The sequence below is a fragment of the Ornithorhynchus anatinus genome, chromosome 8 (genome assembly GCF_004115215.2).
Source record: "Ornithorhynchus anatinus isolate Pmale09 chromosome 8, mOrnAna1.pri.v4, whole genome shotgun sequence".
In the NCBI taxonomy this organism is placed as follows: Eukaryota; Metazoa; Chordata; class Mammalia; order Monotremata; family Ornithorhynchidae; genus Ornithorhynchus; species Ornithorhynchus anatinus.
This window is the reverse complement of record NC_041735.1, coordinates 45,649,326-45,668,098: the sequence shown is the minus strand read 5'-3', so window position 1 is coordinate 45,668,098 and position 18,773 is coordinate 45,649,326. Positions and strand designations below refer to the sequence as shown.

General features: G+C 41.2%; 1 protein-coding gene across 16 annotated transcripts in view; it reads left to right on the top strand.

The window, feature by feature from the left end:
• THRB (thyroid hormone receptor beta) overlaps positions 1-11,143 on the top strand; it is a 303,177-nt gene extending 292,034 nt beyond the window's left edge. For 15 of the 16 annotated variants that reach the window (XM_039912994.1, XM_039912991.1, XM_039912988.1 and 12 more), the window contains one exon: positions 7,084-11,143. In XM_039912994.1, coding sequence (XP_039768928.1) covers positions 7,084-7,325 — 242 coding nt within the window. In that variant the 3' untranslated portion in view covers positions 7,326-11,143. The remainder of the gene's footprint in view (positions 1-7,083) is intronic. The other variant, XR_003761496.2, reaches the window with a different exon arrangement.
• Positions 11,144-18,773: the final 7,630 nt, after the last annotated feature.

Here is an 18,773-nt window from a genome sequence, read left to right as displayed (position 1 = left end):
CTGGGTCATACTGAACCTCAGCTATCTTCAAGTAAATTGTCAGCCTTTTATGCTTTATGAACCTTTTTGGTAAACTAACCACCTGAATGCTTGTTGGGTGTGGACTTCTAGAGCACTGTCTTTGGCATTTGGCAGTTCCTTTACAACTTGTTTCAGGGACTTAACTTTGAAGAGTTAGAGTTGGATGGAGAAGGGTTGGAGAAGTCCTTGGTTTCAACTTGATCATATCACTTGTCACATATTGCTCCTTAATTTATGTGTAAAATGATATGAGGTATAAAAGCATCCCCATTGTCAAAACCACAAGCTCACAAGGCATTGATGATACCTTGCTTGGCTTGGTGAAAGTAACTCCATAAACTTAGAAGCAGCACGGTCTCTTGGAGGAGCACAGGCCTGGGAGTCAGAAGGACCTAAGTTCTAATTCTGGCTCTGCCACTTGTCTGCTCTGTGATCTTGGACAAGTCACTTCACTTCTCTGTGCTTCAGTTACATCATCTGTAAAATGGGCATTAAGACTGAGGCCCCTGTGAGACATGGACTGGGTCCAACCTGATTAGCTTATAATATATTGCAATGCTTAGTACAATGCCTAGCACAGTAATTAATCACTTATTTATTAAGCACTTACTATATGCACTGTACTAAGAGCTTGGGAGGAGTACAATATAGCAGAGTTGGTAGGATGTTCCCTGCCCACAACACTCTTACAGTCTAGAGGGGGAGAAAGATTAATATAATGAATCCATATAATTAATATAAGGAATTTTGGATAAGTACATAAGTGCTGTGGGGCTGAAGAAGTGAATAAAGGGTGCAAATTCAAGTGCAAGGCTGACAGAGAAGGAAATGGAAAAAAAGGAAATAGGGTTTAGTCGGGAAAGGCCTCTTGGAAGAGATGTGCTTTTACTAAGGTTTTGAAGGTGGGGAGAGTGATGGTAAGCACTTAACAAGTACCATAAAAAAATAATAATAATAATCCTCCACTATTGTCAGAGATATAGATACCTATTCAGTAATAGTGACAGATGGGGTTTCTGGCTTCAATGGGGCTTCTTTAATGTTCCCAAATTCCTAGTAGATGTCTTCATTCACCAGGAGTTTGACATATGGGTAGTTTGGATGCCTGTTTTGACTTATGCTGTCAAGTTGTCTCTGAGCCACAGTGACTCCATGGATACATCTCTCCCAGTACACCCCATCTGCATATATAATTGTTCTGGTAGCATATCCATAGAGTTTCCATAGTAAAAATATGGAAGTGGTTTACTATTGCCTTCTTCCATGCAGTAAACTTGAGTTTCTGCCCTCAACTCTCTCCCATGCTGCTGATGCCCAGGTGAGTTCTGACTTGTAGCAGATTACCTTCCACGCACTAGCCCCTGCCCAAGGTAGGAATGGAATGGGTATACCTCTGCTTGACTTTCCCTCCCATAGCTGAGACTGGTAGAGTAATGAAAACTGTCCAGGTGTGATCCTGAGAGGGGAGTTTGGATGCTACTCTGTCAAATCCCACTAATATTTTTCCTCATAATTCAGCACTCAAAGCCTAAGGTACATGCAGGCAGTGTTTCTTCTCTTATGACCACCTCGTGTACACTTCATTAGTCCTAAAAGTACTCTTGATTAACAGCTGCTGTGTAGTTTGGGGACTGCCTTTAGTTTCTGGACCTACCCACCTCCCCATCCCCGGAAGAACAGCCAAGAAGGTAGTCAATTATGAGAATAATGGGTGAAAGGAGAGGGAGCAGAAAGGTATAGGGACAGAAGAAAATCAAGCTGAGAAAGGAGAAGACAGACTGGAAGATAGAAGAAAAAAGAAACACTCAGAAAAAGAAAAGGAAGAAGAAGGAGGAAAGGATTAACAAAGAGTTGGTAAGAGTTGAAGAGGAAGAAAATGACAAAAAACAGCCAAAGATGCAAGGAAGGAGAAGAGAGATCAGGAAAGTGTTGTAAGTGCTGTTCACGTTATTGCTCCAAAATCAAAACAGCTCTACCAGACATCTTAGCAAAATCTATGCTTCAGAATAGAAAAACAAGTTTACACAGCAAATCCCACTTACAGAGAAAATTATATCCTCTCATTCCCTCACTCACTCTCCTCCCTCTCCCCACCAGTCTCCCCAACTCCCCAAGAACCTTTCCCCAACAAAAATCTACTCATGGAACATTTGTTGACCCTCTTCCTCAAAGTTAACAGAAACGTGAGTCTGGTCAGTGTTTTGACCAGTCCAGAAGTAGGGGCATACCTTGAGTCTCTACAATAGCTCAAAACAAAAACAAAACAAGAAGAAAAAGTGTTTATGGTGGCAAAGAGCCAAGTGGGCAACAAAGACCATTCTGGGAATTTTTAATTCTAACCAACTCTATTCTCTGATGGAAGCTAGAGCCTGGTTTGAGGCTGTTTTTTGGGGGGTGGGAGTGGAGGGGTCCGCAGCAACAATGGAGCATCTTAAGAACATGGATCAGAAGCAGGACAGAGCTGCAAGAAGACAGAATCATGAAAGAGTTGTGATAAAGCAGGCTGCTTGCTAATGTAGGTGGGGCCATTTCTAAAACACTAATTCTAAATTAGGGGATTAGTTGTAGGGTGTGGCCTAGTGGACAGAGCACAGGGCTGAGAGAAATGAGAAACAGGTTCTAATCCCAGCTCTGGCCCTGACCTGCTTTGTGACCTTGGGAAAGTCATGAGTAAGTATGCTGTGAATGGGAAAGGCAGCTCAAAAAGAGTCCAGACCTTGGAACCACTCCATGAGGAGGAGAGGGAAGTGGGGGAAATAAAACAAAAAGTCTAAAATCAGGAGAGAAAGGAATATTCATCTCATGAAAACACATTTGAAATTTTTTCAGCCTAGGTCACCTTATTCCTCTGTGTGGTTCCTGATATAGTTCCTAAAATTCTAGCATCATTTTAACATGGTGAGGTTTACCAATTAAATAAACCCTCAAAAGCAGGGGAGAGAAGTGTGAGTGTATTGACATTCAAACAGATAGGAACATTTTTGAAAAGGGGAAAAATAGGAATGGTTTGATGAAAGAATATAATGCCAGTTCATAATAATGGTACTTGTTAAGCACTTACTACGTGCCAAGCACCATTCTAAACACTAGGGTAGATACAAATTAGTCAGAGGGGATACAGTCCCTGTCCCACATGGGGCTCTCAGTCTTAATCCCCATTTTACGATGAGGCAACTGAGGCCCAAAGAAGTGATTTGTCCTAGGTAACGCAGCCATCAAGTGGTGGAGCCAGGATTAAAACCCAGGTCCTTCAGGTTCCCAGCCCATGCCCTATCCACTAGGCCACGCTGCTTCTAATCCACCATATAAATGTCAAGAAGACTCAGGTAGAACCGGTTGCTCCAGGTCTTAGTACATTCTGAAGCTAACAGAACTGTGGCCCACTACCCAAATAAAAACAAGACTGTTTTACATGAATGGTTTTTGTGGAAACATTAGGAAGGTGACTATCTCTGGCCCAACTCTCCTTTAAAAGAGAAAAACATTTTTACAGGCAACTTTAATGGAATGTACCAGGTACACTTTCTGGCAGATGGCTTGCATGATGTAAACGTCATCAAGGGCCAATGAAGGTGATTTATCCTTTGAAAATGTAAATGTAATTGCTGGACATGATTTGTTTGCTGAACAAACTGAGAATGCTGATAAAACTGGCCTACCATGTGCTGGCTTAGCAGCTGCAGGAGTGTCACACAGAAGGAAAGCAGACTAACTGTTCCTCCACTTGATAATATTGCTGGGTCACAGAAAATCAATCTTGTGGTTTATGGAAATTAGAGCTCAAAGAGAATTATTATGTTAAACATTTACTTGTAGTTCAGTTCTACCACCTCTTTTATAATTGTACTCTCCCAAGCACTTAGTACAGTGCTCTGCACATAGTAAGCACTCAATCAATATGACATAGTTTTAAAAGCTCATGGATAAGCAAAGACTTTTTTATGATTAGTTTTTGTACCTCTGTTGAAAGAATGTTTTAGAAGCACAGACTGGCCCAAAGATAGCAAAGCTATTTGATGGTTAGACACTGTAGTGCTCATCCTGGGTTATTACCATTATTGAACCATCTTCCTTACTACCAAAGTAATTTTACTTGTTATGGACCGGGACACGATCCCCATTATGAAGCATTCTTACAGAAGAGTGTTCCTGAAAAAACCTATGGCTGAGGAGTTGAAAGAGAGTATGAATGTTACTTGTGCCTGGTATTCTATTGTGACAATACTGAGGGATGAATTAAATTGTGGCCAGCTGAGTTGCAGAACCATCTTCTGATAAAGATTACATTACCTTGAAAGTTTCAAAGAAAAAGTGAAAGTTAAATTCTTGAAATGCTGAAGGACATTTCTTCAGCAATTTCATGAAAATGGGATAAATAAGGTGCAGCTGACAAAGAGGTTGAACTGACAGAGACTGAACCTGATGCAAAAATAAGTGAAAGTGAGGCTATGTAGAGCCTGGCTGAAGAAATGACAGGATCCATACTGGAAGACAGAACTGAGACATCTTTCCAGCATTTGCTATTGAAATTCATTTTCTAAAAGTCCCTGGGAATTTCATTCATTCATTCAATAGTATTTATTGAGCGCTTACTATGTGCAGACCACTGTACTAAGTGTTTGGAATGTACAAATCAGTAACAGAGACAGTCAATCTAACTGGGGGAGACAGACAGACAAGAACAATAGCAATAAATAGGATCAAGGGTATGATGAAACCCAATCTGCAAGCCCAGTAGCACCTTTAAAGTCAGGAGAGAGAACTCTTGATTTCTCTCTTGCCCCACCTGCTCAGTCCCATCAGGCAGCTTTTCTGGAGACCCTTCTCCCTGGGCTGGACTGGACTAGGAGCTCCTTAAGTATGATCTAGTACATAGAGTACAGGTGTGGGAGTCAGAAGGACCTGGGTTCTAATCCCAGCTCCACCATTTGTCTACTGTGTGACCTTAGGCAAGTGACTTAACTTCTCTGTGCCTCGATTACCTCATCTGTAAAATGGGGATTAAGACTGAGCCCCATGTGAGATTTGGATTATGTACAAATCAGATTAGTTTATATCTAACCTAGTGCTTAGAACAGTGGTTAACACATAGTAAGCGCTTTATTAATACCATTATTATTATTATGGGAACATATCTGCTAATTCTGTTGTACTCTTCCAGGTGCTCAGTACACAAAGTGCTCAATAAATACGATTCATTGATTGTGACGATCCATGCCAAGGTTCAAAGGAAATTCGCTGGGCATTTATGGGAGACTATGTATGCATTAAAGCTCGTCTACTTCCCAGTGGGGATGGCGTGTAGACCCTCAATTCTGATTTAGCTTTCTCCGTTTTTCCCTCCCTGTACATTACACTAAATTGTTGTGTCAGTCTGAGAACTGTCTTGCGGTAATGGGAATTTTCTCTGGTTCCTCCACCACCACCAACTCTGGTAGACTAGCTTTTGCTGAGAGTCACATGGCCAATAATTGTAATCTTGGGGCTTGGAACCTAGATCTAAGACTTCTTGAACTCCGGAGTCTAACAGCAAAAGAGATTTTAGTGCAAAGGATAAAATGGGTAAAGGCTGCTTCAGCTTTTGATTCATTTAAAGTTCCTGAAAGGCAGCCATGAAATACTACCCAAGAAGTAATACGAATGCCCAATCTGCCTCAACTTTCTTGCAGAAAAGGCGAAAACAGTAAGCAAGTTGATAAAGGATTTACGCACAAAAGCTTCCGGGGTTTGGCACAGTCTCCATCTTCCAGATCAACAACCAGAACTATGGAAAGCAATGTGGATAACCCCTGGGCATTGTCAGGCCTTCAGCGGCCCCTCTTGAATCCCAGAAGGAAGAGTTAATGGCTGCATGTGCAGCTCTGTTTCAGTGGTGGTTGTAGAATTAAAGGCAGTGCTGTCTCACACTTTCTGCATCATAATCATTTCAGTGCTCTATCGATTGAGAAGTTCCCGGGTGCTGTTTTATGCTGGTGTGCTAATGAATGTGAATATTAAAAGTATCTAGAAAATGGCACGATTTGAAATAGTTTGTTTTAAGTAACCATCAGTTATCTGAAATTGGGACTTCACCAGCTACTCCCTTTGGACTGTACCAGATAGCAGAGCTGTGACTTTTCTACCAGTTAAATGCCCACAGTAAACTTAGCGAGAGGCAAAGCCCAAAAAGAGTGGTCATTTTTAAGATACAGCTTTCCTTTGTTAACCAAAAGCAGTGTGGTCTGAGTGGAAGGAGCACAGCCCTGGAAGTCAGGAGACCTTGGTTCTAATCCCAGTTCCATCATTTGTTTGCTGTATGACTTTGGGCAAGCCACTTAACTTCTCTGTGGCCCAGTTTCATCTGTAAAATGGGGATTGAATTACCTGGTCTTCTCTCACTTGGACTATGAGCCTATGTGGGAAAGGGATTGGGTCTGATCTACCTTCACCATACCTTCCCTAGCATGTAATGCCATATTTGGCCCTAGTGTTTAAAAAATACCTACAGTTAACTATCATTATTATTAATGACCATAACCATCAAATGGAGTGAGGAGGAGCTTCAGTTCTGCCCCCTTCATGTATCATTTATGCTTACTATTAAAATTGAATTGCTCCTATTTTTATTTTATGGTGTTGGTTAAGAGCTGGGGTAGATACAAGCTAATCAGGCTGCATACAGTCTATGTCCCACAGTCTTAATCCCCATTTTACAGGTGAGGTAACTAAGGCTCAGAGAAGAGAACTGATTTGCCCAAGTTCACACGGTAGACAAATGGTAATCCTTCTGTCTCCCAGGGCCCAAGTTCTATCCATTAAGCCACACTGCTTCATTAATGTGTGGTTTGTGTTGTTGATAATATAGTCATTTCCAGATATTTGTCTTCTTCCTAGCTCACAGTCTAGGTGGGGGAAGACCAATACTTGGAAATTAGGACTACATTATAGGGGACCAGGATCATGTCTGAACCAGTTACCCCCATAGTATATTAATCCCCCATGCCTGATGTAAAGCATGTGCTGAATCGATACCATAACTACCTTTCCCCAAGAATAACAGCTCCTGTTTCTCCTCTCTGCCAGATCGCCCAGGACTCGCAAGTGTCGAGAGGATAGAAAAGTGTCAAGAGGGTTTTCTGCTGGCCTTTGAACACTATATCAATTACCGAAAACACCACGTTGCGCACTTTTGGCCAAAACTGCTGATGAAGGTGACAGATCTGCGAATGATAGGAGCCTGCCACGCCAGTCGCTTCCTGCACATGAAGGTGGAATGCCCCACGGAACTCTTTCCACCATTGTTCTTGGAAGTGTTTGAGGATTAGAATGACTGGATTGTTTCTCATAATTCCTACAGCACTACTGGGAGTCATTTCATTCCATTGCCTAGCTCTTTTTGTTTGTTTGTTTATTTGTTTCTTTTCATTTGTGGGAGGGAGGGTTGTTTTTTTTTGTTTGGGGGGTTTTTTGTGCATAGACATGGATGAAAATGTCCCTTTAATGCGGGTACTTGTGACTATTGCATTTTGTTCTTCAGTCCTTTGATGTGAATGCTTTGAAAGTTTATCAGTGAACAAGAAATCACCAAGTCACCAGCACAAAGTGATCACCAGCTCTCATCCAGCCCTGATGTGAGAGACAGGAGAGGAATCTGCAGAACACCCAGGAAACTGGAAGGCCTCTGAAATGTTGCCATTCTGACCCTGTAATGACTTTTTCCAGTTACACCTCATTTTACTGGGCACAAATGATCTTATGATCAGATGCATGTTCTAGTTTTTTTCATGGTCAGTCTGGAGAAATCATGACCATATTCCTAGAGAATTCTATTTATCCTGGCCATGTTAGCAGCATTTTTGGGCTCACATTCATATGAGTATTTGTGTCCTATAAAATCAGATATACTGTCATTTTTTTTAATCTAGCAATTTTGTGCAGTCTCCTTATAAAAGGAGACTCAAAGATCCAGAATGAGTAACCACAAAAAAAAAGGTCAAGAAATCCAAGAAAGCCAAAGTTTAAGTCAAAGCTAGTCCTTTTCAGTAGCCCACCAACTGCCCAACAATATATTTAGTTCTGAGCCCTCTGGCTCATTTCAAGATGCTGAGAAAATTTCAATGGGAAAACAAATTCACAATGGAATGTCATTTGTTACTGACATTGTTCCATCAGGTCAACCCCTACATCCCTGAAATTCTTTCCATTCATTACCTACGTGGGAGACAATCTTCTCTAAGCTGACACCAGCTTGCTCTGTGGATGAAATTTTCAAATCAAAATATCGGGACAAACATGTAAGTAGCCTAATTTTAGGAATAGTGTATGGAAAGGGATTATCTGCATTCTGAGTTGAAGATAACCGGAGTGGTCTAAACACTTAAAAGTAGCATTAGGGAAAAAGACCTCCAGTTAACGGGTACTCGGCTTTATCTTCTTCACTCAAGACTTTCTCTTGATCCCCCTCACCCGCCACTGTAGCCAGGGTTTTAATATCCCTAGACCAAGACAGAATAACTGTACTCCCCTCCTCACTTGGGGCCCTCTGCTTGGTTCTTGGGGGCACTGCTCCAGAGGGATGTTTATAACTCAAGGGCCTTCACAAGAGACAATGAAAAATGGGTTTATATTAAAGCATTTTACTTGTGAAGAAACTGAAGGGGAAAATGCTCACCCCCACGCTGGTGCATCAGTAGCACAGGCATTTTTGACACTGAGCGTTTCTCCGTGTTGGCCTTTCATGGTGCACAATGTTTACAGGATGGCCAAGTGAAGGGACTACTGTTCCTAGCTCTGCCAAACCCACTAAAAGTGTGAAGGTTTAGTCAAAGTAATCAAGCATCAAAAACATGAAAATCGCAAAAAGAAAATAATTCCTAGTGTTTTCTTCATTCCTAGTCCTAGCTCTATTAGTCCACAACTGAAGTTTACGAGTTGTTTAGAACACTTTGCTCTGATGAGTTTCACATTAGTATTTGGGGAGAGCACATAAAATGATTCTAGTGAATGAACCGACTCTAGGAGGACATAGCCTCTCTATGTCCTCCCTCTTAATGGAGGAGCAGGGATATGAACAGCGTTAAAAAGCCAAATGATAAGATATGATTGAAATAAGCTAGGCAAGTTCCATGGAAAGAAGGATTCAGATTGTGCCAACTGACCAATAGACTGAAATCAGGTCTGACCATAATTAAGTTCTGCTAGGGGTTGTTCACATAGCAACACAACCAATGGGCTGGAAAGGAGTTAAAATTCCAGAGAAATGTTTTCAGTATTTGGTATGTCTAAGGAGGAGGGAGAGGATTGGAGATTTCTAGCCAAAAAATGATGTTTATTTAGGATTCACCAAGGGCTCAGTAATCCATAGTGATTTATTTTGGTCCAATGGTAATCACCTGATGACCTTTGGATAAAGTACCCCTTGAGCAAAATATCTTTTTGCCACCCTAGCAACATCCCTATAGGGCTGAACATTTCTGTGGAACCTGACTTATCAGTCAGCTTCTTGGGGGTGTCTCCTACTTTTGCTCAGTGAAAATGGTAAGAACTTTAGACTGAAACACTGCAATTGGGAGCAGAGTTTTCCTTCTTGTGTCAGCTGCCTTTGGTTTCTAATGGCAAGCTTTTATGTCTTAATCTCGTTCCCTTGAAATCTTGACATTTACTTCTAGAGTAGAGCATACACAGTGTTCAGTGAGCTCAGAACGACAGTCCACACTGTGCCTGACCTGTAGATTTTAGAATTCCAGCCTTGTTTCTGTGGACCGCTAATCACTTGCTCTTCCATGAACAGGTGCGTGAGCGAAAACACCACACCTTTTCCTCAAGAAGGATTCAGCTTTGATGGAGCTGTTGATCACTCTCAAAGCATGTCATTGTTAGTGATGTATTTTTATTCTATGGAACTCTAAACTGTATGTGTCATATTGACCTTTTGCTGCATGAAACATCAGTTTTAAAAAATCGGTCTTATGGTTTTGAGATGTAGCCAGCATTTGTAAGGCTAAACCTTTTTCATTAACTGAATTTAAAATCAACACCCAAGGAAAACATCCTAGTTCTGAAAAGAGCAATTCAAGCATTTGAAATGTGTCATTCTTTCCAACAGCTGGGTCCATCAGGTCCTAAAATAAGCTCTTAATTTTCCTGTTATTACAGTAATATGGAAATATTAACATAGTGTTTCTTTTGATAGTGATATAATATGATCTGTATTTAAATTTTATAGAGAAAAAATTTATCGTAGTGTGATGTAGATATTTATTTTCCAGCTAAAGATTCACCGTATGTGTATTTTTTACAATTTAAATTTTTGCTTCACAAGTTAAAAAAAAAAACCGACAACCTACATTGAGCTAAAAGAAATGTGAAGGAAAAAAAAAAGGTTTGGCCTTATCACAGAGTTTTCCCTGTGCTGTATAAATGTTTGCAGATGCAAAAAGTATGCATTTCTTGTGTGTATCCACATTAACTAATGTTGCCTTCAAAAGCAATATTGTGCAGGTAATACGCAGTTTGTGGCTCTCCATTGCACAGTTAAACAACTTTTAAAAGCTAACCCTCTTTATGCACAAGACAATCAAATGTAAATCTACAACCAGGGTGTAGATTAGTCTCATGTAAATTACTGAGCACAATGTTAAGACAGAAAAATGACACTTTATTTAACTATACATGTTAAGTTGGAAATGAAAATATCAGGGCATGAAACAGCTGACATTGTCATTTCTTTCCTCTTTTGGTTCTTCCTTAACTTTTCTCTATTAATTTGCTTGTAGGTAAACACCAAATTAGTTTTTCATAAGACAAACACAAATGAACTATTTTTGCTAATATGTTCATGCCCTGAAAAGTGAGGAAAGTGCTACACAGTATAGTGAAAGACTTAAAGAACATTGGATGATGTATTTTTTTTTTTGCAAACAGTGTTATGTGATATTGCTAGATTGGTAATATTTTTTCAGCCTAAAACTATATTAAAATCTGTGATCACAAATGTTTTCAACTATCCAAAAAGAAAATTTGTATATTTGGAAAAAAATGAATTTTTACATAGCTTTTGTATGCAAATATTAAAATGTAATTATATAGTGGGCATAAACTCGTAAGCTTAAATTCTAAGAAGAAAAAGCTTATAATTGGTAAACTTTCCTGTCTTTCTTTAAAAGCTTTTCTAAGTTAAACTGGCAGAGAACTGCCCTATTTCTAGTTTACCTCCTTCCCCAACTAAACTCTTTCCTCTGCCTTAAAAAAGCATCTGTTCAATATTAAGACTGCCAATGGCTCAGCAAAATCAACTTCACTTAATAGCTTTGGAAAAGTTGCTTAACCTCTTGGTGTTAGTTAAGAGTGCTTTCAATTCATGTTAAAAAGTATAAAGGGACCAAAATAATTAATGGTAAAACAGCTAGGAGCAAAAAAAAAGTTAATCTGAATGTTTGCCATTATTTATTAGTCAAAATTGGTGGCAAATGTATTTAGCCTAGAAAATGGCAATACGACAAGAGAATTATCAGTGCTCCCTCTACTATGTAACTGCCCTCTCCCATTTCAAATTACAGGTGTCTTTTCAGGTTCAGGCCAGTGATCTGTCTTATCCCTCTATGGGCTGGTTCCCCTACCCTCTCCTCTGCACTATCATCCTCGGTCTTAATGATATTGAAGAATAAGAAAAAAAAATTGTTACATTGAGGAAACACCACATGACCCTTTTTTGATGACAATAAGGAAACAAAAATAATTTGATCTCAGTCTCACAATAAAACAATAAGCCACACGAATTCAGAAATTAATCTTGAACATATAGAATGTGGTAGAAGACTGACCTGGGTTTCCCAGTTCTGATCCAAGCAAGGGGAGGGAAGGTCACATTTTTTACCCCTATCTCCTCCCCACCCCTTGCTTCTCCTGAATTGTGAAGAACATTGTAGATATTCAATGAATATTACTGAATCATAATTCTGTATTTGAGAGTCAAACAAATTGATATCATTGGAAATTCCAACCTGCAATCTATAAACCCTGTTATATTAGATCATTACTTCTATTTTTGAAAGACCTGAATTCCCCTCTTAAATACACACCTTCTAAATCAAATTTCCTGCTTCGTAAGTGCCAGTAAAGCATCACCAATCCTAGTACAGGAAGCATGCTATCTTTCTGTTCACTTACACTAGTGAATGACTGAGAGCTGTTAGAAGTTGAATGGAGTTGGGCTTAGGTTACCAAACTTGGGGAATTTAAGGTTGGGCAGGGAGGACAAACAGGTTATTAGTTATTTCTTAAATTCTTGCCATGTAAGGGTCAGAAAGAGAGAGAGAGAGAGAGAGAGAGAGAGAGAGAGAGAGAAGATAGCAAGAGTCCCAGAGTGAAGAAGAGAGTGACAAAGAGGAAAACCACGGAAGAGTGTAATACACATTCACCTGTTACTGCTTCATTCATTCATTCAGTAGTATTTATTGAGCACTTACTATGTGCAGAACACTGGACTATGCACTTGGAATGTACAATTTGGCAACAGATAGAGACAATCCCTGCCTAGTGACTGGCTCACATTCTAAATGGGGAAGACAGCAAAGCAAAACAGAACAAAACAATACAAAGCAACAACATCAAGATAAATAGAATCAAGGAGATATAAACCTCATTAACAGAATAAATAGGGTAATAAATAATATATACAAGTGAGCACAGTGCTGAGGGGAAGCGAAGGGGATCAGAGGGAAAGGGGGGCTCAGTCTGGGAAGGCTCTCAGTAGGGCTTTGAAGAGAGGAAGAGAGTTAGCTGCCAGTTCTGCTGCTACAGAAGCACTCACCATGATTAAGTGGCCACAGCAAGCTCTGTGAGATGCAGTGGCCAGAAAGAGCTGTCCATTTGAAGCTAAAACTTTTGTTAACCAGAAGCAGCAGATCCCAGCTCCATCACTTGTCTGCTGTACCTCAGTTTCATCTTCTGTAAAATGAGGATTTAATACCTGTTCTCCCTTCCACTTAGATTGTGATCCCCATATGGGACAGGGACAGTGTCTGATCGGATTAGCTTATGTCTACCCCAGTGCTGAGAACAGTGCTCGACACCTCCCTTCATGGTTTTCTGGCTACAAAGGGCAGAAAGTTGGGGAAGGGGAAAAGAAGCAATGCGATTCTCCCTGCCGTTCCTCCCCCCACCAACAATTCCTCCACTTTGCTGCATCAAAGCCAAGGCTGAGGCAGGCCCCTCCTGCCACCCAGCAAGGCATATTTTCAGCAGTCTCAGAGGAGAAATTTGGGGTGACAGGACAGGACCCCAAAATTGTAACCACCCTCCCTAATGAGGGACAGATGATCACTTTAAATTCAGCTCCTCAGAACTTCCAACTTCCATGGGTTTAGGTCACCACTCACCCTTCTTGACCATAGCCCAACCACTTTTCAGTTTTCTTTTTTGCAGAGGGCAGTCTTCAAACAAAAGATGGCATCATATGCTCTCTGCCAAAATTCCATCCACCAGCAGAAACAAGTGGGGGGGAGAGGGGAAGATATCTTTCAGTCTTCCCCATCCCCAAATGCCACTTCTCAATCTCCTATAAACCTAGTGAGCAAGAGGATCCAAATCCTAACCTTTTCCTCCCCAAGGAGTCAAATGTCAACATGTGATCCCAAAAAGACACATGCCAGTCTCTAGCCACTTCTGCAATAAAGAAGAGTGGCTGGAGAATTGAGTGAGATAGAGATGCAGAATGGGAGGTTGACCCAGGCACACTAGGGCTGCCTAGAAAGACGTCTCCCCCTCCCCCCTCTCTTTCGGAGAGGAATTCTCACACCATTGTCCCATAACCACAAGGACCAGTTTGACCCTGAAAGAGATTTTATCCATATGTGACGGGGAGACCAGCGAGCCCGATACTTGCATGGCATTCTTTCTCCACTATATCTATGAAGATTGTCTTTTGCTATGAGTATCCCAGAGGGACCTGTCCATTACTATACACCCAACTGTCAGAGGAGAAAACAAATGAGTTTCCAAGGACTTCTGCTGCTAGACCAGAAGGCTCAGAAAAGATGCCTGGAAGATGGTAATGCCCTAAACTCCAACCTGGACTCAGCCTTTGACTACCTAGGAAGCAAGAGACCCGAGTTCTAAACCCAGTTCTGACACTAGTCGACTACGTGACCATGGGCAACTAAGTCATTTAATTTATCTGAGCCTCAATTTCCTCATCTGTAATAGGGGATAATTCACAGAGAAACAGCTTGGCTTAGTGGATAGAGCACAGCCCTGGGAGTCAGAAGGTTCTGAGTTCTAATCCCTGCTCTGCCACATCTGCTGTGTGACCTTGGGCAAGTCACTTAACTTCTCTGGGCCTCAGTTACCTCATCTGGAAAATGGGGATTAAGAGTGTGAGCCCCCTGTGGGACAGGGACAGTGTCCAACCTGATTAATTAGTATCTACCCCAGCAGTTAGAACAGTGCTTGGCACAGAGTAAGCATTTAAATACAGTAATAAACACCTCCCTCTCCTTCCCACTTAGATTGTGTCTTCCGTGTGGAAAAGGGCCTTTATTATCGTGTATCTTCACTAGCAGTTTAGCACAGAGCTAGACATATAAGTAAGCAGTTAATAAACACCACAATAATAAGATTAGGCATGTCACTTACCCAACCTCTCTAGACTTCTGTATTTCCATCCCCGTCATAGGATGAAAAACCATAACATCAGGCTCTACTAACTCACAGAGATGTCAGGGAGACAAATGGTATCATCTTTGCAAAAGTGCTTTGAGCTCTGAGGGGCAAAAGATGAGACTTTGGCTCACTTCCACAGAGTATAATTACATTTCTATCCCTACTGGTTTTCGACAGTAGCGGCAATCAAAGAGTGGCCTATTTCGGCTTTTTAGTTTTCAAGTCATGGTGGGGGGGTTTTCAAGTTTTCCATAATTAAACACAAGAAATGCACCTCAAGTAGGTTCATTATCTTTTATTGCTTACTGCGAGAGTGCATGTATTTTCACCTAAGTGGTAATATGGTCTAGCAAAATGGAACCCACCATCTCCTCACTCTCTGTCTCATGTTGCAGGTTGCTGGGCAGGGTAGTCACTGCAGTCTATGACTCAGACCCCCTCACTTGAAGCCACTGCCCAAGAAAGTGATCAGCCGGGATCAAAGGGCAACTTTCGAGGGAGGAAAAATAGAGCAAATAAATTGTATGACTATGACTCAATACATTCTCATTGCAATTAGTTTATTAGCACAATGCCTGATAGCACAGCTCTTGTTAAGGGTTTCCACGAGAAAATGAATCTCGGTTTAATTGCCTCAAGCCGGGGGCATGGGCTCTGGTTGTTTTTTTGTCTGCTCTGAAACTCACCAAACTGATTAATTTTGGTAAAAATAAATTCATTTCTGGGCAGACACAGTCAAGGGGCAGGTTGGGAAGCTTTGACGATTCTTAGGCAAAACTTAAAAATATTTTTCAAGAAATGAATTCCTGTCATCTACTTCAGTTCTTGCATGGCTTAATTAATGTTTGCCAGGCCCATGGTCTTTCCATGAAAGGTGCCGGGAGGAGGAAGAATACAATGGAGACTGGCCAGTGCCTTGTAAAATTTCAGCATGGGGGAAACATGTAAGTGGCCACAACATTTAATTTTGAAAACTAGTTCTTTACCATACAACCATACACCTTCTGTACAGGTCTTTCATCACAAATCAAGGTGGAAAAAGGATTTTTGAAACAGACGAATCAACAGATGCCATGTCTAGAACTTCAACTTTTTCCAGTTTGCACCCTGGTTTGAAATATAACGTGACCTGCAATTTGCTGGTCCAGATAGTGTCTTCATAAGAGAGATCATCATCCCCTGCCAAGCTCTGTAAAGGGCATTTGAGAACTTTCGGGAAAGGGAGAGCAGAAGCGAGAAGACCAGTCACTGCCCGTCGAATGGAAGAATGGGTACTGGAACGATGGGAATGAGATTAAAATCATAGATACACTGAAGAAAATGAGCAGAAAATGAACTAAAAATGGAATGAACAGATAAACAGATGAGAGTGAAGGGCAGCTGTGTAGATGATATGGCCAAGGAGGCAGGTTAATTGTGGAAGGACACCTGCCAAAGGTGTTTTAGAAGGGGACTGAAAGTGTGGAGGGTTGTGGCTTGGTAAACTGGAGGGTGAGAGCTCAGAGGAGAGGGAGAGGCGTATTCAAAGTGAGAGTGCTGAGAGTGAGGTATAAGTTGAGGTACACTTTGATGAAATGAAGGTGGTGAGCAGGAAAGAGAAGAGTGAAAAAAAAATAAAGTGAGTCATCCAAATAGAGAGTTGATGATTCACTATGTAAGAAGCAGCATGGCCTAGAGAATCAAGTGCCTGGGACTCAGAAGGACCTGGGTTCTAATCCTGATGTCACTTGTCTGCTGTCTGACCTTGGGCAAGTCACTTCTCTTCTCTGTCTCAGTTCCATAAAGTACTAGGAGCAGTTAGGAGAGAGGAGCAGAGGGAACAGGATATCGGGCATCCCTAAACCAGAGAGATGCTCGAGATCCAGAAGCAGTGCCAAGCCAAAAGTGGGTGTCTGTGCCCCTAGAATGTCCAGAGCCTGGAAAACCCATGGAAAAGGTTTAAGGTGACACCTCCCAGCGTAAGGACTGGGCTCTGCAGGCACTCTGTTTGTTACTCCCCTCTCCCTTCCCATCTAAAAAGAACCTACTTATTTCTCCCTAAAACTCAGATTGATTTACACTGGGTTCATCATGATGGCACCTAGCCAGAACAAAGCTGAGAATGGGGTTGGGTCTGACCTGTTTATCTTGTATCTACCCCAAGGCTTAGTACAATACCTACCACATGATTAGAGCTGAATAAATACCACAATAATTATTGTTCTTTTGTGCTTAATGCAGTGCTCAGTACAACGTAAAGCACTCAATATATACTATTCGCATGTTAGGCTTGGAGACATTAGAACCAACAAAGACCTCTTCCCAGTGACAGCCCCAATTGGAAGGTGTCTGACCTCTGTCGCAAAGCCCGTGGTGAAGTCACAAGACAAAGCAGCGAGACCTTGTGGATAGAGTACAGGCCTAGAAGTCAGAAGGACCTAAATTCTAATCCTGACTCCACCATCTGTCTGTTGTGTGACCTTGAGCAAGGCACGTAATTTCTCTGAGCCTCAGTTAGCTCACTTGTACCATGGGGATTAAAATTGTGAGCCCTATGTGGGAGAAGGACTGTGTCCAACCTGATTAGCTTGTATCTACTCCAGTACTTAGAACTGTGCCTGGCATATAGTAAGCCCTTAAATACTGTTTTTTTTTAAAAAAAGAGTCACATTCAAGACAGACAGAAAGGCTGGTGCTCTCACCTTCAGTTCTATTCCGACCCACTGGGAACATTTAACAGTTCCGTTGGCCAGCTTTCTCCAGGTCAGATCACCCAAATCCATTTTTGTCTTGTGGCTACGAACTGTTTTGAGGGACAAAGGTATTGGAGGGGCCCTCATTATTCCATGGAGCAAACTGGAGGGCAGAGTTACAGAGAAAGGCCAAGAGAAGAGCCCTGTAGCAGCCCATCAGCCTCAGAATTCCACTGCTAAGAGCTCTGCAACCGTGAATTTTGTCTGATGGGCAATGTTTATAAGTGATGTCAAAGGTATAAAAGGTTTTCTTAGCCCCTGCTTTTACCAGAAACACCACACAATTTAGCCCTCAATTACTGCCATTTTCCTTGTAGCCATTTGAGAGCTTAATGAGTTTGTGTTCTTGTCTGAATAGAGTGCTCAAATTAAAAGAATCCTTCAGTGGAATTATGTTAGAATTATTGAAACAATTTTTGATATCTGGGCTTAAAGACGTAGCTTTAGCTTTCCCAGAATCCAAAATTATATTTTTCCTGTAAAATAGTTACAGAGTTCAGTAGAAGGAACCAGAATATATTCTAGTAAAACTAAATGGCCATTTAATAAACAGAAAAACCCATGTTAACATTTGATTTAAAATTATGAACAAGAGTGAAATGGCAAAATTCTAAAATTATATTGTACTCCTCCTAGCACTTAGTACACTGCTCTGCAAAAAGTCAGTGTTGCACAGGATATTGCAAATAAGTTTTTTAAAAAATACTATTTCATACTACAATCTTAATCTGTTTTAAAATCTCAACTTTGTTTCTGCTTGTCAATTCAAAATGCAAAATTAAGATTACTGTAGCAATTGAATATAATAATAGTAATTTATGGCATCTAAGTGTTTATTTTGTGCCAAGCATCGTACTAAGCACCAGGATGGATCAATGAGAACTTGCGCACTTGTGTGCAGAGCAGTGTACTAAATACTTGGTAAAGTACAATATAATAGAGTTGGTAGACATGTTCCCTACCCAGAAGAAACAGATACAAGATAATCAGGCAGTACACAGTCCAACTCCCATGGAGTGGGGGGTGGGGAGGATGTCTCAGTCCACAGGGCAGGGATCGCAGGTATTAGAGCCGCATTTTACAGATGAGGACATTGAGGCACAGCAAAGTAACATTCCTAACGTCACACAGCAGGCAAGTGGCAGAGCCAGGATTAGAACCAAGTTTCCCTGACTGCCAATCCTATGCCCTTGCCACTAGACCACACTGCTTCTCATTAAATTGACACTTCCCAGGAATGTCACTTTTTTGGTACTTCTACCAGTAAATGAAGATTTGACTTATAGTCTCCCAGGCACGTGGATAGACATGTTTCACACTCAATACAGTTGTTTGATCTTGGCTCCCAAGGTCTGGCTCCCTCCCAAGCTAAAGCGGCAT